Raw genomic sequence first — 25,380 nt, forward strand, 5'->3', positions numbered from 1 at the left:
TTTGTCAAATGAACCAAACACATTGGTTGAATAACCTTAGGGTGAAAAAAAGTGTGAATTAAAATGAAAACGTTTAGGTAAGCTACTCTTTTACTAACTGAGTGAGTGGTGTGAGTGATGGGCTACTGATGTGGCAAAATCAAAGAAAAGAATTAAAACTATTAAGTGATAGTTCACCCAAAAATGAAAATTCTTTCATCATTTACTCACCCTTTTGTCATTTTAAACCTTTTTGCCTTTCTATATTCCACAGTACACAAAAGAAGATATTTTGAAGAAAGTTGGTAACCGAACAGCACAGGCCCCCATTCACTTCTATTGTATGGACCCAAAACCATGCAAGTGAATAGGGGCCAGTTAACAACATTCTTCAAAATGTCTTCTTTTGTGTTCAGTGGAAGAAACCAAGTCATACAGGTTTGAAATAACAATAGGGTGAGTAAATGATGACAGAATCTTTATTTTTGGGTGAACTTTCACTTTGAATGCACCTGAGCATTCCCGTAGCCATGAGTTTTGGTTTCCTAAAAGTCATGTGACTTGAAAATGACTATGGAAATTGAAACAGTTTGCATGGCAGTTGCCTCTCTGTTTGCTGCTGCATTAGACCAGTTCAAAGAATTATTAGTCTAGATTAGTTAGATATTGTACATTCAGTATATAATATTTTATTAGGCTGTTCTACTTGAATGGATTCCAGTGCCAAGTTCAACAGGTGATTTCTATTATTTTTATTTGATCTTTAGGAAATAATTGCAGTGTTTAAATTGGGATGCTTTAAAACATGTCAGTGTTATGTCAATGAATGAATGAACAGTGATAATACTGTCATCACATGTCTGTCTTGTATTTTCACATGCAGGTAACGTATCGCATACTTACAATATTGTTGATATATTATATTATGTATTATTATATTTGTGGTATTTGTGGCTCTCTACTCTGGTGTGAAGATTGCAAGAATTTGTAATCAGGGTGAAGTGTCGGGTTTGAATTATTTTAGGTAGAGAAAACAAATAACCTTTTAGGTAGGCAGACAAATTTGTACATTTGCAATTAGATTTTTTGTTTATAAAGCCACATCAATTGTTTTTTTATTGCCAACATGATTTATTTAGAACACAACCTTGAATTGTGATTTTCCGTTAGTAGTTGGGTTGCAGGTGGTATAAGCGAAAGGATATTCTTATTATAGAGCTGATTGTGAAAAAATCTGTGTAATGTAGAACGAACCATTAATATCTATTTTCCTGTATATGAAATTGACTGTATTTTTAATGTCTGTATGTACACTTTTAATTCTTTAATGGGTAGTCAAAAGTGTGATTATAAAATGTATAATAAATGAAATATGAATACAACAATAAATACTTCAATTTTAAAAATATGTTTACAAAAACAACATAAATCACTCAACGTACATTATTGAATTAATGAATTCCTAAATAAACAGTTGAATTTCAAAATGGATTTGAAAATGTGATATAAATTGAACTATGAATACAGTGTTAGTCATTTAAAAATCGATTCCATTTACACTTCCATTTACCTGCTGCTTTTCCTTTCCAGTTTGCCTCTCTATTTAGCATTTCCGTGACACTTTGGGACCTTGCCCTGGTAAAACAAGGTTAAACAATGCAAATGAGCTATGGCGAGTTAGCTCTCTGATTGGCTGGTTCCTTGTATGTCATGTCAGATGAGGAATGTAAAAGAAAAGATTCAAGATCTGAAGCTATAATTTTAATATATTTACATTTTGGAATTTAAAAATTCAGAAAACCTGCCATCGGGGTGTAATGATTCACTTGTTTTTTATTACAAATCCCGACAACTCATATGCATTGAACATAAAATTTATTTTTATTTATCTTGAATCAATTGTTTTGGTTGATAATTGATCTTAAAACTAAACATCAAACGAATGATTCAAGAAAGTATTATAAAATATTTAAAAGTATCTAAACATAAAATTACCGTGTCCCAAAGTGCACACCTATGCACTATTCCAGTGGTTTCCTGGGGACCCACTGCATTGCAAATTATGTATGTCTCCCTCAACTGGTACACTTACTTCAGTTCATGATCTTCCTTAATGAGCTGATGATTTGAGTTAGGTGATGTGTTCTATAAGAGAGACATGCAAAGTGGGTAATATTCTTTGCGTGCCTTAAAATATTATATTATAAATAAATATTCAAAACATTAGTTAGATATGTAATCTACAGGAAAAAATTCCCTGTCAGGGTTTAATTATGTTTTTTATGAATATTACTATAATAATTATTATTGCAATATTGTGTATTTACTTTGTATATTTCAAAGGTTAAACCGTATAGTTTGATTGAACACATTTGTATTGGTTTTGTAAACCATTAAATCTGTTTGACATCTTTAACTGTGGTGGTATCACAGCTCGACCTGATTTTGCCAAGTGGTTGATGTCCTCAGGACAACATATTTTGTTGACCTAAGGACAACATTTTTATAAATAAAACCCAAACCCACACCAAACCCCAACACTAAGCATAACTTACCCCTAAAATCAGAGGGAAATGATAAGTGAAAACCAATGGTCTAGAAGCACCTAATCCTGGTTGTAAGATTAAATTTAAAATAAACTGTAAACTTATTTCTGAAATCTGATTGGTTGATTCAAATGTTGTCCCAGGGTCAACATGATGTTGCCCTAAGGACATCAACCACTAGGCAAAATCAGGATAGCCGGTATCACATGCTGTCAAAAGTGGCAGGTAGATGTTATAGTTAACATCTATAGGTGCATACTAATTGGATGATATTATCATTGGCATTATTATTGTTCGCATTAATTTAAATATGATAATGTCATTACTTTTTAACATTGTTTACAATTGTAACACTTCAGAACAAAAGCCCATGTACAATTTTGATTTTCCATTTCTGTGCATCAGTAGTGATCTTTTGTTGAAATTAACAGTTTGTTATTTGTTCATTTGTCACTATTCACTTTTCAAGATTCAAGATTTCATTGTCATTTACCCAGGTATACAAGTACACAACTTATACCCGGATAAGTTCTACTAACTTCACTGCCTCAGACTTATGGTAAGTAACCAAGTTAAGTTATTTTTAACTAAACTTACCTTTTTTTCTGAAGAACTATTTTGTGTATCAAAATATGTATATTTAATATGTAATTTACTGAAACTGAAAGTTTTAATACTGCCAACTTTTATTACTTCACTTGTGCATACATTTTGTACATCACAATTTTTTACTTTACCCTATCTTAGTTTTTAATGTGAATTTAAATTTTAGTTAATGAAATTATAGAATTGAATGTACAATCAGGGTATCTTCCGTCCATTCAATAGTCGTTTTCAAATAAAACGGAAAACGAAGAATGAAACAAAACTTTATTTTTTTCATTTCATTCACAAAATAAAAAACGAAATCTATTTTAAAAAATGTATAATTATTACCTTTTTCTATATTTTTTTAAACTGGGAAAATAAAATAATGAATGTCTTAAAAGACTGTATTTTTAATCATGGGCTACATTGAACAGCATGCCTTGACTTGAAACCGAAAGTAACTGAATAGGTTTTCTTTGCAGAAGATCTGCATTAATTACAAATGAGATCATAAAATCTTTCAAATCCAGAGGTGGACAGAAATAAAGTAAATTTACCTGAGTACTGTGCTTAAGTACACTTTTTGAGTATCTGTACTTTACTTGAGTATTATTTTTTCTGAGTACTTGTACTTTAACTTCACTACATTTGAAAGACAAATATCATACTTTTTACTCCACTACATTTATAAAAAGGTCCAAAAGTAGAAAATGGTTTCTATGCAGCGGGGTTTCCTGTGTGCGCAATTTATCTGGCTTGCGATCTGCCAGGACCTTTTACTGTTGCCAAGTATTTCAGTCTTTCTAAGCTCGCGGTTTTTCCGGCAACCTTTGAATGGCCATTTGGCAGATTTTTTAACGGAAATCTGGCAACTCTGGGATCTTCCCCGCTAAACTAATGTAAACGTAGCTGCTACACCATTGATAGCGCTCTAAAAAGGCAAATAGAACATTAAAAGACGAAAAAGGCACATGTTAAAGTGTGGTGTAATCATCTGTTACGATCAGTCAAAGATCGTTGAAACATTGTCATGAAAATGATCGGTATAACGGCTAAACGGTAAATAAGCATCACATACACCTTGAGCTACGCGTGCGTGTTAACTTCTGATCTGCTGCTATATCATTTAAAGCGATTTGGAAAATGAATGATGTTTTTACTGAAGTAACTATAGTTGAAGTATTCCTGTTGAAATAAAAACAATAGAACCCTGCCCAAAATACAACATAAAATGTAATGGAATTAATGGTTATAATGGGAATTGTACTATGGATACTTGTTGTCTACTTGTATGTGATGGATTCTATTGGTGGGATGGTAAATCCTATTGGAATAAAACCCCAAACACACTACAAAGAGGAATTTAATTAAAAAATCTCATTCTGATTAAAAAATTAATTTACCACAAATTTACCATTTTCTAAATATAGGAACCATACTCCAATTAATAATTTTTAGTAAAACCACACCAACTAAAAATACCATAGTTTCATTATACTAGCTATAGTTTATGTTTGTAGTTAAATTATGGTAATACAGATGGTAATAAATCCAACAAACACATGGCTTCTACACTTTACTATTTACAAGAACCTTACTACTTACTGGTAAATTGCTGGTAAAACTGGTAAAGGGAATATACAAAATATAAGAACATTGCTCATAAATACACATAGGCCTAGGGGGCTAATGAGGATAATTAGGCTAAATGCTCATACAGGATTATATCTCAACTAAACATATATGTGCTAAACATATAAAGCTCTTAAAGGAGTTGCTCACTGCAAAATTTGCCCCCCATTGACTTTCCATAGTAGGAATAAAAATGACTATGGAAAGTCAATGGGGGCAAATTTTGAAGTGAACTACTCCTTTAATACAACTGATACTGTGAGCGTGTATTCGTTGCTTCAGAGGCATAAGGTATACGACAATAAAACAATGCACAACTGACATAAAGGAAATGTACTTTTAATACTTGAGTACTTTTAAAAGCACGTACTTCTGTACTTTTACTCAAGTAAGAATCTGTCTTTACAACTTTTACTTTTAGTGGAGTAATATTTGACCAGTAGTATCTGTACTTTCACTCAAGTAAGGAAGTTGTCTACTTCGTCCACCTCTGTTCAAATCAGTATTTAACATTTAATAACTTATGAGGCAAGCAGCTGTGTAATAAGCGAGATAATGTACAGACAGCAAAATAAACCCCTTCAGTGTGATACAAGGTTAAACTACAATAACAACCGGCTATCTGTACATTTTTCCTTACTTAAATTGTAATGTTAAACCCTGATACTTAAAAAATCTGTGGCAACTCATTGCCTCAAATTGTTTTTAGGTTGAACAGTTCTTGGTTTAAGTAAGCAGAACTTTCAGAGTTTGATTGCCGTTAAGTTAAAGTTCTTATTGTCAACTCATTTTTTTTTGTCTTTTACACATAGAGCAAACACTTTAAGTGATGAATGCCACGAGCAAGAAACTTTGGCTGATTTAAACAAATTAAATTGGGGACATCTTATTTTGTGAGATTAAAACAGAGTTAAAAGAATAAGACAAAACCTTGAAATGTATCCACAAGGTTCCGATGGGCGCTACTGTAAAAATGAACGTGGGTACAACAGTTGAATAACTTATAACAGAAAATGAGCGACGCCTGGTTGATCCATCACAGCGAGGCACCAAATCGCTTGCAAAAACCTTTACTCATTCCCTTCCCCTGTGGTGGAATGAACTGCCAGCCTCCACCCGAACTGCAGCATCTTTCACAACTTTCAAAAACAACAAAAAAATACATGTTCCGCATTTATTTGACTAACCAATAACTTGTCGCCTTACAATGTTCTATCTCACATTTTGGTCAAAATTTAGTTATTCAAATATTCTTATTCGGTGACAACTTATTTACATTATGCCATGTTTGTTATTTTAAATGTGTGCATTTTGGAACTTTTTTAAAGAAAACAAAAAGGTTCTATCTACAAAATTGAATTATAATTTGGTGCTATAAGGTTCTATCTGCAAGAGCCAATCAGCAATTTGAATGCTCACAGGAGGACCAACAGGATCAGCTTTCTTTGTTATGTGACCTGACTCCTCAGTTACAGAGGGATATCGGAGGAAACAGTGCAACACAAAACAATGTTTAAAAGAAACCTCAAGGTTGACTGTTTTATTCATACTCTTGTCAACGAGAGCAGGGGCCCGTTTCAATAAGGAGGTTCAACCAACACCGAGTTAAAATGTGAACTCTGAGTTGTTTAAAACCGAGATGCAAAACTTTGAGTTTTTGGTTTCAGAACAGTTGATTTGAGTTAGTTCTACCAACTCTGGGTAGACTTACCTTGAGTTAAGTGCTTGCACCACAACTACGACAAGCCATGATAAATGGATCTCCGATATTACGATTCACCATGGCAACGGCACCAAAAATAATCAACAAGGCGGCAGAAAGCACTTGAGAGCGAGGCACACTTTCCGCTCTGCATACAGTGGATTTACTAATGTGCTTTAATGTGTAAATGACTTAAGTTTAAATTGAGAAAAATATAAATGTACCAATAAACAAACAAATTAATCAGTATACGAATGAATAAAGGAAGGAAACAACAGAAATAAATCTGAAATAATAAAAATCTCTCACTCATCATGCGTACTCTAGTGAGCCTTGTGAAATGCCATGGTGTATGAGACACTTGTTTGTCAGACTCTAGTGTCCAAGTTACAGTGACCATCGGTTCGAACCCTGCTCGTAGCAGTTTTGGGTAAGAATGGCTGCACATCTAAATTAATTGTTTATTACCTTTATCACTGCATTTGTCTGCATTTATTACTTTCTTTATTCATGCACTTTATTTGCACACTTTATTAAGTAATTTCTTATCCTCCATAGAAAACTAACATTTGTGAGGGCATGTAAGGGAAAGAATCTGCTCTGATGTAATACACAGCCATGATGGCTGATGTTATTGATGTAAGGATGGATGAGATATATTTTGAAATATCTACTTCACTGTAAAGAAAAATGGTACAGTTTTAATAAAAATCCACAGGGAAATGACAAAATTCCACTCGGGTCCTAAATTCCTTTCCTGAAATCAAAGATCATCCATATTAGTTAATGCAGCCTCTTCACATGCAGGATCCTCTATAAAAGCACATATGGCATTTTAGTCACTAAGACGTGTGCCATGAATGACTGTATTAATGAATTCATTAATTAGGTACACCACTTGCGCATTAAAAAGGGGGAGGAGTTTGAAAGAAACTCTGGGTTTACCAAAGAAAACCTACTGCCGACCAGGTTAGGTTCACAGAGTAAGTTACTACGGTTACTGACTCTGAGTATAAGTTACATCTCTTTTAGAAACGGGCTTGAGTTATCCCGCTTTATCGGGTTTGAAATACCTCACATTCTGAAACGGAAAACCCAGAGTTCCAGAATGTGGGTTGTCTTGAGAACCTATCATCTTCTGATTATTTAGAAAAGGCCAATGAAAATTGGCGAATGAAATTTGCATGCTGGGCTCCTCCCCGGATGTCCGGGTATAAGAGGGAAGCCGGCATGCTCATTCATTCACCTTTTGTTCTTCAGAGCCTACGCATCTGATGAGCTTCTCTACGATCTTGGTGATCATTCTTTCTGCTGGAATCTACGACGTGGACAGCGGACGGTCCCTTCCTGCAGTGACTCTCCCCTGGGCGTCTCGGCAGTTCCGGAGGTGTTCGAGCAAATTTCCTTTTCTAAAAGAGCAAATTTCTCCAGCGTGGCTTGTCCCGCTGTTCTCATGGGTGCAACACACTCATCGAGGAGGGGGACGGACACATGCCTGCTTCCAGTACGCTGGGGCAGACGTTGTGGATACGTCCTGCCCGCACTGCGGGCGGTGAGATTCAGACGTTGCGTCACGGGTGGCTGTGTTCCCACGGGACTCAGCCACCACCTCGTTTGCTCCCCGTTCCGTGGCGGCAGGACTACGGCCTGCCGTCCGCTACGCAAGCAGCGAGGGTGATATGAGGATTACTGTGAGCGATAATCCGCCAGCCACGGCTCACGGACCGTTCACACCTCGTCTCGCTCTCTGACGTTCCCCAGGAGACGGTCCGCCTCTTATTCCTCAATCACGTATTCGGACACGATGCGTGATGATGAGATGTCTCTTGCAGCATCGGGGGGTGCCGTACTGCCATCCGACTCCGACGAGCCAGGAGAAGCGGACGTCGAAATGTCAGCCATGCTTTCCGGGCCGCCGTGAGTGTTGGGTTGCAGTGCCCGCACTGCCTCTCCCGGCCTCGCGGCTGGCTACATGGCGCCTCGGGTTTGAGCGCGGCTCCAAGCCGCGCCCGCCCCAGTGCCGTGTTTACCGGAAGTGCATGAGGAACTTAGTAAGACCTGGAACGCCCCTTTCCGGCACTTTCAGTCAAACAAAGTTCTGTCACCCTCTCTTCCCTCGAGGTTGAGACAGCTGGAGGATACGTCGTTGTCCCCCAGGTGGAGTATGCCGCCACGGTGCTCATGCCCGTAGGCGGTGGCCACCTGGGGGGGGCTCGACCTAGACTCCCGTCCAAAGCATGTGGGGTCTCGGCATCTCTGGTGTCGAGAGCTTACATTGCGGCGGACCAAGCTGCCTCCTCTCTCCACGCTATGGCTCCTGCCAGGCCAGGCGTTGAGAGAGCTCCACGAGGGTAAGACGACCCAGCCTTATGCAGGAACTCCGCGCCGCCACGGACCTCGCTCTACGGGGACCAAGGTGACCACGCGGGCCCTGGGTCGGACGATGTCCACACTTGTGGTCCATGAGAAACTCCTCTGGCCGATCCTTGCGCAGATGAGTAACGCCGAGAAGGTCCGCTTTCTCGATGCACCCGTCTCGCAAGGGGGGGCTGGTTGGTGTTACTGTCGAGCCGCTGCGGCCCCCGCCCGTCGGGGGCCGCGAGACCCGCATGCGGCCTCCCCCGGAGGGTTCTCGACAGTAAAGAAGCAGACTCGGCCGTCGAGTCCCGTGCACTGACTGCTTCCCAGCAGCCCTGGTCCTCTTTGACGCCCTCCAGCTCTGGCGCCCCCCACTCAGGCAGCCCCCCCTGGAGGAGACAGCGAAGAGGAGACCATCGCCCCATCAGCAGCCCTCATGGGAAGACCTCAGGGAGATCGAGGCTACCATTGGGCCCGACCCCAGCCACATCGCTGGGAAGTCGGATAGGGACGGATCCTGCCCCGTCTCTCCATCTGATGGCCCCCTCCGGGGGGCTAGCGCCCACTTACTCTCTAAGGAGAGTTTCCTCTCTCTCTGGGTTATCACAGCCGCTCCCACCCTCTGCACGACGGTGAACGGCAAACTCGACGTTGCGTCATGGCGAAGCGCAATGTCGAGTATAAACACCAGCCCTCAGCACTCTCAGTCAGACAGTGCGTTGAGCTGCGCAGTCGCCAGGCAGGAAAAACAGCAGAGCCAATCTCCTCCCCAGGGGACCTCCCCCGGCAAGGAATCCGTACTGCTAGCCATCGAACCACCCCCCGGGGGGACGATGAAAAAGATTGTACCTTTAGTCCCCGTCTCATTTCTGGGAGCCTGTCCGGCTTCCCAGACTGTCAGGCTGGCTAGGGAAGACGATCCATCTCGGCTACGCGATCCAGTCGCCTCACGCCCGCCAAGTTCAGCATCCGATATACCTCAGTCAGAGGCTAGGTCGTTCCCGTACTTCAGACCGAGGCCGCCACCCTTCTGGTGAAGGGAGTGATCAAGCCCGTCTCACCAGCCGAGATGTTCAGCGGGTTTTACAGCCTGTACTTCATTGTCCCCAAGAAAGGCGGGGGGTTGCGCCCTATCTTGGGTCTGTGTGTTCTGAACAGGCACCTACACAGTAGCTGCCTTTCAGGTTGATCACGCAGAAGCGTACTTCATGTCTCGATCCTACCTCGATATCGGCCGTTCCTACGGTTCGCAATAGAGGGACGGGCATATCAGTACAGGGTCCTCCCCTTCGGTCTGTCCCTGTCTCCACGAGTCTTTACGAAGGTCGCCTTCCCCTTAGGGAAGGAGGTGTGCGGGTACTAAACTATCTCGACGACTGGCTCAGTTTGGCACACTCTCGAGATCTGTTGTGTACACACAGGGACCTGGTGTTCCGGCACCTAGATCGGTGGGGCTACAGGTCAACTGAGAAGAGCAAGCTCTCCCCGGTGCAGAGCGTCCTCTTTCTCGGTAGGGAACTCGACTCTGTCCTCATGAGCAGCCCTGCTCACCCCCCGCGGGGGGCGCGAGACCCGCGACGAGGAAGCCCGCACCCACGCGGCTTCCCAGAGGCAGTGCGACTGACTACAGAGCGCACCCGATCAGTGTTGAACTGCCTGAAGCTTTCAGACAGTCAGCGGTCCCCCTGAAACAATTTCAGAGGCTCCTGGGATACATGGCATCCTCGGCGGGGGTGGTCCCCCTCGGGTCGATGTACATACGACCGCTCCAACACTGGCTACAGAGTCAAGTTCCTTGGAGAGCGTGGCACACCGGCAGCAGGCGTATGGTCACACGCTTTCTGCCGACACACCCTAACCCCCTGGTCTCCATGACCTTCTTGGGGTTGGGGTGCCGTGTGCAAACGGGCAAGCAGTGTCGGGGAGGTGGACGGGCCCCCGCCTGCGTTGGCATTTCAACTGCCTAGAGTTGTTGGTTGTGCTACTTGCATTGAGGAGGCTACTACCTCTCGTGCAGGGCAGGCACATGCTGGTCCGGTCGGACAGCACAGCTGCTGTGGCGTATATCATTGGATTCACTCACGGCAGCTAAACATGACTCGCCCGGCGCCTCCTCCTCTGGAGTCAGCAGGTGATCAGTTCCATGCAAGCCACACACATCCCAGGCGACCTGAACCAGACAGCCGATGCGCTCTCTCGTCAGTCGACGCCTCGCGGGGAGTGGCGACTCCATCCCCGCACAGCCAGCTCATTTGGGAGAGGTTCGGCCAGGCACAGGTGGCCCTGTTGCCTCCCCGGACTCCACCCATTGTCCGCTTGGTACTCCCTGTCCGAGGCAAACCTTGGCACGGATGCCCTTGCGCACAGCTGGCTGCGGGACAAGCGGAAGTACGCTTCCCCCCAGTGAGCCTCATTGCACAGGTCCTGTGCAAGGCCAGGGAAGAGGAGCATCAAGTGGTACAAGTTACGCCCCTTGACCTAACCAGGACTTGGTTCTAGGAGCTAAGGCTCTGACAACGACTCCCCCCTGGCCGCTCCCCCTGGCGAACTGCTTCCCCAGGGGAAGGGGCACGTTACGGAATCCCAGGCAGAACCTGGTCTCCATGTCTGGACGGGACGAGGAGATCCTGAGTGACCCATCCCCGGTCTGGTTGGGACGTCACTCAGGCTAGGGCTTCGGCCACTGGGCAGCTATTCACCCATAGGTGGCGCCTCTTCTCGTCCTGGTGCTCTTCTCGGCGAGAAGACCCGCGTTTTTCCCCCAGGGGGGAATAATGCTTACCCAGTGGCCCGTACGGTGCCGGGCGGCTTCTCGCCATTTAGAGAACTAGGCCTCCGCCCGTGACGGCTGGTGACAGGGGCTTCCCAACTTTGTGTAAAGCTCTGGGTCCCCCTTCCACTCCACTGGAGGGTCATAATTTCGCGTTAGCGTGTTCGTCTGACTTGCCCAGGCCAGTCAACGTCGCTCCGCAGAGATTGTGACGCAGCTCAGTGCTGTGGCGTTTTCCATAGGAACCCCATTCTGTCGGTTCGACACAACGTCGAGAGACCGACAGAAAGGGAACGTCTTGGTTATGGATGTAACCTCGGTTCCCTGATGGAGGGAACGAGACATTGTGTCCCTCATGCCACAACACTGGCCGCCCACCCCAGCGGTCGGGTGAGGATGCTTTAGGCTCCTCAGACCAAAGGTGAATGAATGAGCACGCCGGCTTCCCTCTTATACCCGGACATCCGGGGAGGAGCCCGGCATGCAAATTTCAATCGCCAATTTTCATTGGCCTTTTCTAAATACTCAGAAGATGATAGGTTCTCAAGACAAACCCCATTCTGTCGGTTTGACACAACGTCTCGTTCCCTCCATCAGGGAACCGAGGTTACATCCGTAACCAAGACGTTTCCCTCATTTCAGGGTTAATATACTAAGAGTTTTCACTTAACCTCCTTTCTGAAACGGGCCCCAGCACAAATTACAGTATTTTTTGTTTTGTTTTAGGTTTTGTTGAGGAGATATTTTTTATATTTATTCGCAACACTAGCCAGCAGCCCTAGCTTCCTAATACCTGTTATTAGATAGACTTTCATAATGCAGTTAAAAGAGTCGTATGACACGGCTAAAATGAATAGTGTCGTTTGTTTTAGATGTAATGCAATGTGCATACACGATTTAAAGTTCAAAAACGCTGTATTTTACACAAACCGTGCATGTTTGTATTTCCTCTTTGCCCAGCCTCTCTGAAAGGCGCAGATTTTTGCAAAAGCTCATCGCTCTGAAAAGCAGGTGTGCTATGATTGGCCAGTTAACCAGTGCGTAGTGATTGGTCGAATACTGCAAGCGTGTGATGGAAATGTAACACCTCTTACCATATTTGGAACATCAGGTTCCAAAGCAATTGTACTGACAGGTACGCCCACCTTACTTGCGTATACATTTGGGCGGTCTTAGTCAAGTCATACCACAAACTGACGTAGATTTGTGGGGGTGTGGTTACACGAGGCATTTCAGGCAGGTCTGGGTGAGCATTCGCTTTTAGATAGAATGCATCTTTGGTTCCGATACTTTATTTTTTGCAATTTCACGTGTCTAATACATGCACGGGCAACCTATAAACACACCAAAGACACAGAAAAACATGTATTCGCACTATATGACCACTTTAATGTGTAATAACTCCACCGTTGTCTGCCACGCCCCCCGCATCAGCACCTTCTCCTGGCCATTCCCATTCCCTTTCACCTGACTTGGACTACACTCCCAATAATCCTTTGAACCCGATTATCCCGTGGTTGCACCCACACCTGAACCTCATTACCTGCACACTATATATATTTTACATTTGTCTTCGCCGTGGCCCGTCATCCCTCTGGCTTCACCAGGCTCCCTTGTCCCTCCGGCTCTGCCTTGGTCAGTAGTCAACCATCGGCCGCCTAGGGGCTCCTATCCTCTGTCTACGCCTCATTTTTCCACCCCTCCAGCTCTGTCAGGCTCCTCCTTCCCTTCACCCTCATCTTCATCCTCAATCGCTCTGGCTCCTCCGCGGTCATCCGAGTCTACGCATTCGCCTCAGTCGGGGCCCTTCGGGCCTTCGGTGTTGCCTGGGGGATCCGCCTGCGTGGCTCCACCCTGGACTCCTCCCTCATCGTCTCCTTCACTCGTCCCCAGGGTTCCATCTGTCTGCTCTCCACCATGGCTCCTCCCTCCCTCCCTCCCTCGACTCTGCCCTGGGACCTCCTCCTGGCTGGTCTCTGGATCCTCCTGCTCATCCTGCACTGGACTCTTCCCTGCCTTCTCCTTCCATCTACACCTCCCCAGCCCCATGGACTAGCCCCTGCCACCTTCCCTTTGTCTTTGTTGTTTCAGCCATACTCATCTCTAAAATGTAATTTGATTTATCCCGCACGGTCTTTCTTGCTTAACTTGAACAAGAAAACCTAAAATATGAAATAAGTGTCATAACAACCTTGTAAATGTACCTTTTTTTACACACTATTATACTCAACCAAACACAACATTAGACAAGACAATGAACAAAGGAACAAGCTGAGTATTTATAGTGTCCAGTGATGAGGCTGATGATGGGCAGGTGAGATGATTACAAACGAGGGACTGGTGAGGGAACGTGGAAGATCATGGGAAATGATGTCCATGGGGAAACACAGGAGAAACAGGCACGGTAACAGACTAGACTGTGACAGTACTTCCCCCCTCCTGGAAGGTGCGTCCTCGCGCCTTAGAGGAACAACCAGGGAGGGGGGGTGGGCGTCCTGGAGGCGAGTGCAGGGACAGGAAGCCACCAGGACGGTGCTCCCAGCCTGGGGAATCAGGGAAGCCATGTGGGATCTGGCAGTTCAGGGGCCATGGGGGTTCTGGGACGGCCCCAGTGGCCAAAGCAGTGGGACCAAGGATGTCAGGGATGAGGGAGCTGGGGGAGTTCGGGATGGCAGTGGCGGTGGAAAAAGCATGGAGGCAGGGGCAGTCTGTGAGGCCACTGTGAGGATGCTGGAGATTGCCAGGACGACTGCAGCATGGAAGTGCTTGCCCTGACCTGTTCCTCTCTTGATTTGATCCCTTATTTAATACCCCTGTGTTTTCTGTCTTGTGCTGGATCATTTTGATTTGTTTGTCCCATGTCACCCGCCTGGTTTGCATTGCTGTGTTTCATCTAGTTTAGTTATTTGTAGTTCATGTGTAGTGTTGTGTAGTTTAGTTTAGTCAGTCTATGTTCCTGTTTATCCATCATGTTTCTTACCCTTGTTAATTGTTATTTTACCCCCTTGTGGGTTTTTGTTTTGTTTTATATTAAAGTAGTTTCTATTAACCTCTCACCTGCTGTCTGCGTCTGGGTCCTCTGTCCTTGCCCCCGTGACAAAGAGCGTAGTGCGCTTGGTAGGAGAGGGCCAGTTCAAAGGTAGAAAGGTTGTTTGACTTCGCTACGCAGACCGATGGGCATATAAAGACACAATATAATAACGTCAGTACAGTCTTAAAGGCGGACGTGCCGTGTACAACAGCGCATGTGAGAAAAAGTGCACTAGTCCACTAGGGGTCAATACACACACAGAAAGTGTGCAGTGTGACGTTGTCGAAGAATGATACAAAACCAACACGCTGAGAACAGTAAGCTTATAAGCATATCCTTCTCCATACTGTTTGGTTGTTGTTCTTGTTGTCTTGCTGTTTGCCTGGATTGTTTGTAATGGCGGAAACACTTCCTCAATCATTAATTTGAAGTGGGTCTGTAAATGACGTGACTCAACACTACCCTCTGATGGTCTGGTAGAGCACACATACTCATTTGATTTGCGCATGTGTTGAACTCGGATGTCCATGTTTAATCCGTGATGAGTATGTGCAGGAAGCTGTGCGGACGCGTTTGTGCGCGAGACGGATGCGGAAAGTTAAGAGTCGTACTGTACGCACAGACATTTGGTCACTTTTAAATGCATGAAAGGTTGTAAACCACAAAAAACACACGGAGAGAAGGCACACTTTGTATATAGTAATCCCAGATGTAATCTTTTCCATGTTTTTCATTTGGGAATTCATTATTATAATTTGTTTAATTAGTGACTATTTGTGTTTATTAAGCTTAGTTTTCCCCTGTCACTTTGACTGAGGGTGAAAAGTTGTGTGCTTTGAGGAGGAAGAAAAATAAGGGTTGCAGTAAAGTAAAATGACGCATAGTTGGGTCCCCCATACATGGATTTGCCTAGGGCCACCAAATCACCCCCTGGGTGTAACCCTGGTATCCTGGCCAAATTCCCTCCACTGGCCCTTGTCAGTCATGGCAGCCAAATAATTCCCACCCTCTGAATTGGCTCTATCTCTCTACTCTCCACCTATAGTTGATGTGTGGCGAGCGCACTGGCGCCGTTGTACTGTGGCTGCCGTCGCATCATCCAGGTGAATGCTGCACACTCGTAATGGTTGAGGAGGGACCCCCCTCACATGACTGTAAAGCGCTTTGGGTGTACAGCAATACATAATAAACCAATCAGATAAGAGAAAACGATAAGTAATCAGAACCTCATTTGATTGGTCACAAGAAGGTAGACAAAACACACATTACAATCTACACCGAGCCTCCCACAGCCTATAACTGCACCACTCTGAATTAAAAAAAAAAGTACAAACATTTCTTAGAAAACATAAGGTACAGACATTGCTGTCATAATAAAAATGCATGTATTTGGGCTCAGTTGAATAGACTGCGTTTTGTCTCAGCCAGCTTCAAGATGCACCTAGGATTACGGTCGACGTCAAATTATCCAAACACTACATCATACATCGACAACCAAAAATGGGAAAGGCTTCAAGCTATACATTTCAAGCTACATCCACAAATCTGAACAAATAAGTACACTTTTGTACTTACTCGAGCATGTTCATAAAGGCACATAGCAATGCTCAGTCGTAGTGCTCTCGGTTCGATGAAATGTGAACCTTTTAAGTAAATATATCGTTATCACTTGGTGACAAATAACCACAGCACTATGAGAGGGGAAGTGGCTTATCTGGCTGAGATTTTAGCTTTTTAGTTTTGATTCACTGTCTACCCAAAGATTCACACCCCTTTATATCATGCTTTATGTTATGCCCTACAATCTTCCAGTGACACTTGAAGAACCAGATGATGTGTAGGTCTATCCTCCAGAGTGATACTAGAACCAGATGATATCATGGACACCACTCCAGTGAGTTTTTGAGAACCAAATGATGTAATGTGTGCTTCTACTATAGCAAAATATATAACTTTCCCAAAAGAAAGCCAATACTGTGGCAAATTTTCATGCCCAATTCTTGTAGCTTTGCAAATAAATGTTAAACATAGATTAAGTATAGGTTTGGTGGTGGTGAACATTCACACACATTTGAATATTCATGTTTTACATATATGACATAGTAATGAGTAACATATATGATTTCTTTATCCAGCATAATGCAGCTGTAGTTGTCGGTAACACAGGTAAGAAAATCCAACCATTTTATATCATATAGAAACATATCAGATGATCAGACTATTTCCTATTTGTGACCCTGGACCACAAAACCAGTCATAAGTGGCACAGGTGTATTTGCGGCAATAGCCAAAAATACATTGAATGGGTCAAAATGATAGATTTTTCCTTTAGGCCAAAAATCATTAGGATATTAAGTAAATATCATGTTTCATGAAGATATTTTATAAATTTCCTACAGTAAACATATCAAAACTTTATCTTTGTGAGTTGATTCAGCAAAGTCACAAACAAAAATTGCCAGAAACAAGCCTACAATCTTCACTCGCTGCTGCCCGCTCTGTGGGAATTACCCACTCAAGTTTGGTGTCTATGTAAAGCTAAGAACTTCTGCTTTCAGGTTCATCTACTCTCCACAATGTCACAGCAGTAAGACAATAGAGGCATTAAAACAAACATGTTTCATCTTAGTAACGGCCTGATACAGTGCCTTTGATGTACAACTTTAAAGTCCATTTTCTCAATTTTTAATTTTTTTAGCAGCATCAGATTCCAGATTTTCCAATAGTTGTATCTTGACCAAATATTGTCCTACTCCAACAAACCAAACTAAAACTAACTAAGCAAACCAAACTTTGAACAGAGCCCGAACCCGAGAATGTTTGACCCGACCATTACAGTTACATTTTAAGCCTGAACCCGAAGTGCATTTAACAGCAAGCTTTGTTAAAATATGTTGCATTTTATGATTGCTTGCAATGATAATTAAGCAAATAGCTACATGTAAGCAAAGTAAACACAGGTTCATCAAGGCACGGAGGCCCCCTCAGCAGTGAACACACAAGAAAAAAAATAGAAAAATAAGAAATAGCACAGACTTACCAATAACGAAACTTTGCTCTGGGTGAACAGGTGTTAAGACAAAAATCCTTTTTGAACCCTCTGGAACTCAAACTTCAAAAACTTTGCGCGTAAAAACTATTTTCACAGATATATCCATCTCAGTACGATTATGAAGGAAGAGAACGTCTCGGTTACAACTGTAACCTCCATTCCCTTATGGAGGGAACGAGAAGTTGTGTTGAGAGACAGACTGGGGTTTGATCTTGAGAACCTATCATCTCCGAGAGGAATTTTAAAATGCCAATGGGCTTGGCAAATGGCACACGCACGCCAGTTCCCGCCCGTGCATATGGGTATAAAAGGAAGATGGCGGCGGTCATTCATTCACCCTTTGGGCTGAAGAACCTGAGAGGTATCTTCCGGTCGCTGCAGCGGGTTGGCGAAGAGTTGTGGCATGAAGACACCGAGACGTTCCCCTTCAGTCGGTCTCGACGTTGTGTTGAGAGACAGACTGGGGACCTATCTTTACATGCCTCTACATCAGTAACCAAACAGATCTTATACCCTATTTACTGTCATAAGAGGAAAAATAAATACTATCGGAGTAAATGGGGGATGAGATTTGTTTGGTTACTGACATTCTTCCAAATATCTTAAATAACGAAAGCAATGACTTTATTCAACAAGTTTCTCTATTCCGTGTCAGTCTCCAACAGGTGTCCATAAGAGTACACGACGCATCTTAATTCGTGTTTTGAAGATTAACAGAAGTCTCATAGTTGTGGAACATGATTTGTGGAAACAGTTTTGGAAGTGATTCATGACAGAATTTTCGTTCTTTGGCAAAGTATCAATTTAAAGCATATTAAAACCGTAGAAATATATAAACATTAAAAACTTAAACTTGATTTTAACCACGGGGGATTTTAATAAACTGTCTCTAAATGTTTTTCCAACATAAAGTGTGATATAATTTGTAGTAAAATGTTTTTTTCTCAAAATTTCAAAGGCTCAGAAAAAGCTGAAAGCAGTGGTCACATTCGATCACAGCCATGGATGAGCTCTGCCAAAGATGTGAATTTTAGGGTAAGAAATATGTAAAATATATGTATAAATGTTGAAGTTACAGTAAATAAGACTCAATACTGCAAATGTAAAAAATATTGTGTGTGTGCCAGTTAACTAAACATGCACATTAACATTCTGTGATACTATTTCAATGTATTCTGGTGATTTTCAGCTATCTGCAGAACAACTGATGGGCAGACTTCATCTGGAGGGCAAATATCAAAAACTGAAACCAGAAGATTTTCTTCAGATAACTGAAAATTCACAGTCTGGGGAGTTTTGTGCCGAGGAAAAATTTGCTCAAACATTTCTTCAAAAATTACTGATGTTGGACTGCACAGTGAGATGCATCAAAATTGGAGAGAACAATGAACAGAATGACCCACAACAAAGATGTAATGAGCCATCTACAAGAGAAGCTTTTAATGATTTTTATGGAGAAGAAGCTGAATCTGATGATGAGACTAACACATCAGATGCTATTGACTTAATGGATGCTCAGATGGCTGTGTTTCATTGTGCTGATGGTTTCTTAAAACAGCTCATGGTGACTAAACTCTCACAGTGTCAGTTTGCTCTTCCTCTGCTTGTACCGAATCCATTCATACAACAGATTGAGTTTCCTCTCTGGACATTTAGACAAATCAAAAAGAGCTGGAAGACGACTAATGATACAGGTCAAACCCAACCAGTCTACAGGGCAGAAACTCCAATGGTGGCTTTCTTCAGGTTTGGTTCTGTGTCTTCATCCAAGTCTCAGCTGATAAACAGTTTGATCAATGAGAAACATAACACGTTCTTCCACAGAAACTGTCCAGGCAGCAGCAGAACCAGAATACTGATGGACGGGGTGGTGGAGATCGCCTGGTACTGCCCATCTGGAGAGAAAACAGATAAATTTCCTCAATGTGTTGCGTTCTGTAATCTTCATGGTGATGCAGGAGTCAATGAGAAACAGCTGGATATCATAACTCGAATGTCTTCTGTAAATGTTGTTATTTTAACTCAAATGAAAAATAATAATAACGCCATGACAAAGATCCAAAGATTATATCAGGCCTCAAAGCCACTCATTTCTCTTCTTCCTGAGAATAATTCAGCGCTCAAAGAAGTCTGCCAAGGAAAATACAGAATAGGTTTGAGAGACAGAAATCAATCTACTGTCTTTGAAGAACTCAGAAAAGCTATCAATAAAGGATTCTCATCTTTAGAATCATCTTCCCTTTTCAAGCTTAATGATGTGGCCAAACATTTAAATATCACAGTAGATGAGAAGACTGATAAGGACTGCAGGAGAGGGAAAGACGCAGCACAGCAAATGATGAGTTTAATGGAGAGTAAATATCTGACAGAAATTAAAGAATCATTTCTGCCATGTCAGGGAAAACTGTGGCATCAGTGGTGCCAGAAGAATAGTGAACTACACAGACCTACATTAGGTGAACTACATAAAGGTGAAAACATAGAAAAAAACAAAAGTGATAAGAAATCAGAAATGCTGAAAATCCGTGAACAGCAGCAAAGATCTGATGTACGTGAATTTATCCAAATCTTTATTCAACAACTGAACTCACAAGAAGGAAACGAGATGGTGTATTTTCTTAAATGGCTTGGGATTCTACTGGATGACTTCACTGAAAGTTGTTCAGCCCTTAAACATGAGTATATTCAAAAGTTGTCAGCAGTCTTCGATCTGAAAAAGAAACATGATAAATCTCAACAACAGATGGCTGGACAAGAATTTGAGATCATTACTGATAAACTACAAGCTGCAACCTTTGGTTTGGAGCACATACAGAGAGAGATCGGTCAGATATATGAATCATGTTCATCTGTGAAGAACAACAAGAAAAACCTTAAAATTGACTTCAGAACTCTTCCTGGCCTTGCAGCAAAGATGATGATGTCTGGATTTCCACTGGAGCTGATGGATGGAGATGCTGCTCATGTTCCTCTGATCTGGGTTACTGCTGTTTTAGATGAACTCATCAAGAAACTGGGAGACAAGAGAGTTTTTGTGCTGTCAGTTTTAGGTATTCAGAGCTCTGGGAAATCCACCATGATGAATGCCATGTTTGGTTTGCAGTTTGCTGTCAGTGCCGGCCGGTGCACCAGAGGAGCTTTCATGCAGCTGGTCAAAGTGTCAGAGGAGATGAAGATGAAAAAACAGCTGGAGTTTGAATATATTCTGGTTGTTGATACTGAGGGTCTTCGTGCTCTAGAACTGGCTGGAAGATCAACAAGAAATCATGACAATGAATTGGCCACATTTGTTGTTGGTCTTGGAAATATGACATTAATCAACATCTTTGGAGAAAACACTGCTGAAATGCAGGAAACTCTCCAAAATGTTGTTCAGGCCTTACTGAGGATGAAGAGAGTCAGACTGAATACCAGCTGTATGTTTGTGCATCAGAATGTTTACGATGTTACAGCCAGAGAGAAAAATATGGAAGGAAGGAGAAGACAACAGAAAAAACTGGATAAAATGACAAAACTTGATGCAAAAGAGGAAGACTGTAATAAAGAGTTTTTCAGTGATGTCATTGCATTTGATGTACAGAATGATGTGAAGTATTTTTCACAGCTCTGGGAGGGAAGCCCACCTATGGCTCCACCAAACCCAAAATACAGCAGAAACATTCAAGAGTTGAAAGACACCATTCTCTCAAAAGCTTCTACAGCAAGCAGCATCACACTGTCGCAGTTCAAAATGCGTATTAATGATCTTTGGACAGCACTGCTGAATGAAAACTTTGTGTTCAGCTTCAAAAACACACTGGAGATTTCTGTATACAGAAAACTGGAAACTAAATATATCAACTGGACTTGGAGTCTCAGGAGTGCCATGTTGAGTATTGAAGACAAATTCTACAACAGAATTGCAAATGGATACATTGATATTCATGATAATGACCTGATAGCTGAACTGAAAACAGCAAAAGACGAAGTAGAGAAATCAATGAAGTCTTATTTTGATGAGGACAAAGACAAAGACATTCTGTGTCAATGGCGAGGAAGATTTGTAACCCAAATTAAAGGTCTTCATGATGATCTGGTGAAGGAAACAGAAAGAAAATTGAATAAAGCAATTGAGCATAAGAAAGCAAGGGAGAATCTGGATGAAAGAAGAAGAGAGTATGAAAATACACTTTTCACTCGGAGCAAGGAATGTGCAGTGAGTCTAAAAAGTAAAGGAGCAGATGAACGTGTTCTGAAAAAGGAATTTGACACATTGTGGAGTAAATGGGTCACTGAAATGGCAGAAGATATTCTTCCACTGAAAGACTTTGATTTATGGGATGATGTCACTCAGGTCTTATCTGAAAACCATGAACTAACTTTTGTGAATCAGAGACTTAATCTGCAAGACTTCAAACAGATAGTCCACAGAGGTGATTATGATGACTACATTGTACTACAGAGACATCTAGAGCAATCTGGTGAAATTGTATCAAGTCAAAACAACATCCTTAATGCGAAATGTAATGACTCAGTGAGGCAACTGATTCATAATGTTATGCAGGAAACTCAGAAAATAGTGGAAAAATCACCAGTCAGAAGAAACGGCTACAATGTCAGTTACATTCAGGCAATAACAGACTGTGTGCAAAAGTTAGTACACCAACATCAATCAGGGAATCAAACATTCAAACTGAAAAGGGAGTTTATCACAGATCTCTGTCTCTATGTGTGTAACACTGCAATCAAGAAATTTACTGAACTCCACAAAGAATTCAGGGAATCAAATGATCCAAGAATTTATCTTGAGAAGCATAAAACTCAATATTACAGCATCTTCAAGAATCACTGGAGTGGGGCAACAACCACAACCATACTGATTGATTTCATCTGCAGCAAACTTGAACCGTCCATCCTAGAATCTGTTTACAACAAAACTGCTATTGATTTTGCAGCACAGATGAGGTCTGACATACGAGCATTACGTGAGAACAGGTCAAATCTGGAGAAACACATTCTGAAATCCCTCGCAGAAAAAGAGGACTTTGGTCAATATATGCAATACATCCAACAACCCAAAGAACACTTCAAACAATTCATAAAAAAAGAAGTGAAGAAATACTTCAACGAACAAAGTGAAATTATATTAAACAGTTTCAAAGGAAATCTAAAACAGAAAGAGCAGATTGTGAGTAATGCTGTGCATGTAGTGACAGTGGAGGTCAAAAACAAGAGAGGAGATGGAAACATGTGGTTCAGAAGTTTCACCAAAACACTCACGAATGTGCTGAAATTCACAGGAGAGTCACGTGTTAATGTCACTGAAGTTAAAGACTTGGATTTTCTTGAAAATCATTTGAGTAAAACTCTGAATGAAATGATGATAAAGCTACAGAACAGTTTTTCAAGCATTAATGACATTAAAATGGAGAAGTGCAGGAAGAAACCAGATGAGATTTTGATCGATCACTTCTGTCAGTGCTGTTGGGTTCAGTGTCCCTTCTGTAAAGCCATCTGCACCAACACGATGGAAGATCATTCTGGAGATCACACTGTTCCTTTCCATCGTAGTACTGGACTGAATGGACGTTTTTACAAAGGAACATCAAATTTGGCTAATTGTTTCTGCACAACAGAAGTAGCAAGTGATAATTGGCTTTACGCAGAAAATTCGGAAGAAAAAATTTTCTGGAAAGAATACAGAAAAGGAGGTCCTGAATTAGTTAACTGGAGCATCACTCCTGACCTCTCTGAGCTGCCGTACTGGAAGTGGGTTGTGTGCAGATTCCAGAAAGATCTTGAAAAGCTCTACAATAAAACATTCAAGGGACATGGTGAGATTCCATATGAATGGAGGCGATACACAAAAGAGGATGCTATTAAGAGTTTGAATAAATACATCTAGTGAGGATTTAAGAGAAACTCTTTCACATCCCTATTTACAGATGATGTTTTGAGCTCAATTCTGAACTGAGTTTTATAGGAATTTAGTTTGTAAAATATCACAGCTGACTTTATTTGGATGCATTGATCAGCGTTACTGTAACTTCGTTACAGCATTACAAACCATTTTGAATTCTAAGAGAAATGTTTATAGACAAAAAATTTGACAAAAAAATCCATTGTTAATTGGACAGTTCACCCAAATTATTAAATTCTGTCATCATTTACTCACCCTCAAGTTGTTCCAAATCTGTATAAATGTCTTTGTTCTGATGAACACAGAGAAGGATATTTGTAAGAATGCTTGTAACCAAACAGTACTTGGTCACCATTAGGCGCTGTCCGACCGGATAAGTTCAGGAACAAAGTTCCGTAACGAGTAAAGAGGGCTGTCGTTCGTGAACTAAGTTTTCCCTCAGGCCATTTCCATGATCGCATTCACACCTGCAAAAGGAATTATTTAGTGATGTAAGCCAGTCGACAGCAACGTAATTAAAGCGCGTCCGTCGAACAACGACAAACAATTAAACAACAGAAGTTCGGCCAATCAGGGTTTGCTTACGTCACGAGTAATTCCTATCCTGCTGGTTTAGACGCTGCTTCAGAGAAGGCAAGCTAAAGTGTTCATCCAAAAAGGTTCTCTGGAACTAAAATTTCAGCCAGTTCCTGCAGTGCGAACACAACAACAAGGGGGACTTCCGGCAAATCAGCCCGGAACGATGAAATTATTCCTGCGGTGCGAAAACCCCTATTGACTACCGTAGTAGGAAAAATAACAATGGTAATAAAAAGTGCTCCAAAACTATTTGCTTTCCTACATTCTTCAAAATATTTTCTTCTGTGTTCAACAGAACAAAGAAATGTATACAGATTGGGAACTTGAGGGTGTGACTTTGGGGTGAACGGTTCCATTAACAAAAAGTAGATTATAGTAGGTTTATATTACCTCTACTACAACAGGTGACTTATTCATTTTTAAGGAGTATCACACCAGAAGTGACATTGTTCTCACATTTAAGTTCAGTACAGATGCATGATTTTAAGCAGAGGCTCAGTCAAAGAGATTCACAAGACAAGAAAATCACTTAAAATACTATTCAATATTTTGCTTAAATTGAAAAGAGATGTGTTTTTCTACTTAGGGATGGTAAGATTCGCCGATTCACATTGGTGCATTGGCTTAAAAGTTAATGATGCGATGCAGAGATTTAAAAAGTGTGCATCGGATACAAGTTGCCATTTGAATCGCGATGCATCGTTTCTTACATGTTTGCCTTGGTAAAAAACTATTTATTTCTATATAATTATTAGTAGCTGTACTTTTATTGTTTTATATGTAGTTTGATTTTTCTACTCCAAACTGTTTCTGAAGCGCGTTCTGTCATCACCACTAACACTGCTACAGTTGTGCTCAAAATGATTCATACTCTAGGTAATTGTAACCATAGAAGGCTGAAGAAGGCTTTTGATCTCTTATTTAAAAAATGTACAAAAATCCTACCCTTCATTAGAGAATAATAATTTTAAATGTGGGGATCTCTTGAAATAAATGTTTTTTTTTAATACGCATTTCTCATAATTAATCATACCCTTTCATCCAATACTTTTTGCAACATTCTTTTTGCCAAGTTAACAGCTCTGAGTCTTCACCTATAATGCCTAATGAGTTTGCAGAAAATCTGATAAGAGATCAAAGACAATTCCTTCATACAGAATCACTGCAGACGCTTCAAATTTCCAGTTTCATGTTGGTGCTTCTCCTCTTCAGTTCTCCCCACTCATTTTGGAGGTTCAGGTCAG

At 41.8% G+C, this 25,380-nt stretch overlaps 1 protein-coding gene across 3 annotated transcripts; it reads left to right on the plus strand.

Moving 5' to 3' along the window:
* The first annotated feature begins 581 nt into the window (after positions 1-581).
* Positions 582-25,064, plus strand: LOC130550130 (interferon-induced very large GTPase 1-like). Of its 3 annotated transcripts, XM_057327509.1 has the most exons (7): positions 582-715; positions 3,023-3,084; positions 16,419-16,500; positions 16,742-16,772; positions 18,617-18,693; positions 18,848-19,404; positions 19,483-25,064. In XM_057327509.1, the coding sequence occupies exons 3-7, from the start codon at positions 16,486-16,488 to the stop codon at positions 23,540-23,542; spliced, it is 4,740 nt and encodes a 1,579-aa protein (XP_057183492.1). In that variant the 5' UTR covers positions 582-715; positions 3,023-3,084; positions 16,419-16,485; the 3' UTR covers positions 23,543-25,064. The 3 variants fall into 3 exon arrangements, with proteins under 3 accessions (XP_057183492.1, XP_057183491.1, XP_057183493.1); XM_057327508.1 differs by having other exon boundaries at positions 18,848-25,064; XM_057327510.1 differs by lacking the exons at positions 16,419-16,500; positions 16,742-16,772 and having other exon boundaries at positions 18,848-25,064.
* Positions 25,065-25,380: the final 316 nt, after the last annotated feature.

The sequence above is a fragment of the Triplophysa rosa genome, unplaced genomic scaffold (genome assembly GCF_024868665.1).
Source record: "Triplophysa rosa unplaced genomic scaffold, Trosa_1v2 scaffold240_ERROPOS68472, whole genome shotgun sequence".
In the NCBI taxonomy this organism is placed as follows: domain Eukaryota; kingdom Metazoa; phylum Chordata; class Actinopteri; order Cypriniformes; family Nemacheilidae; genus Triplophysa; species Triplophysa rosa.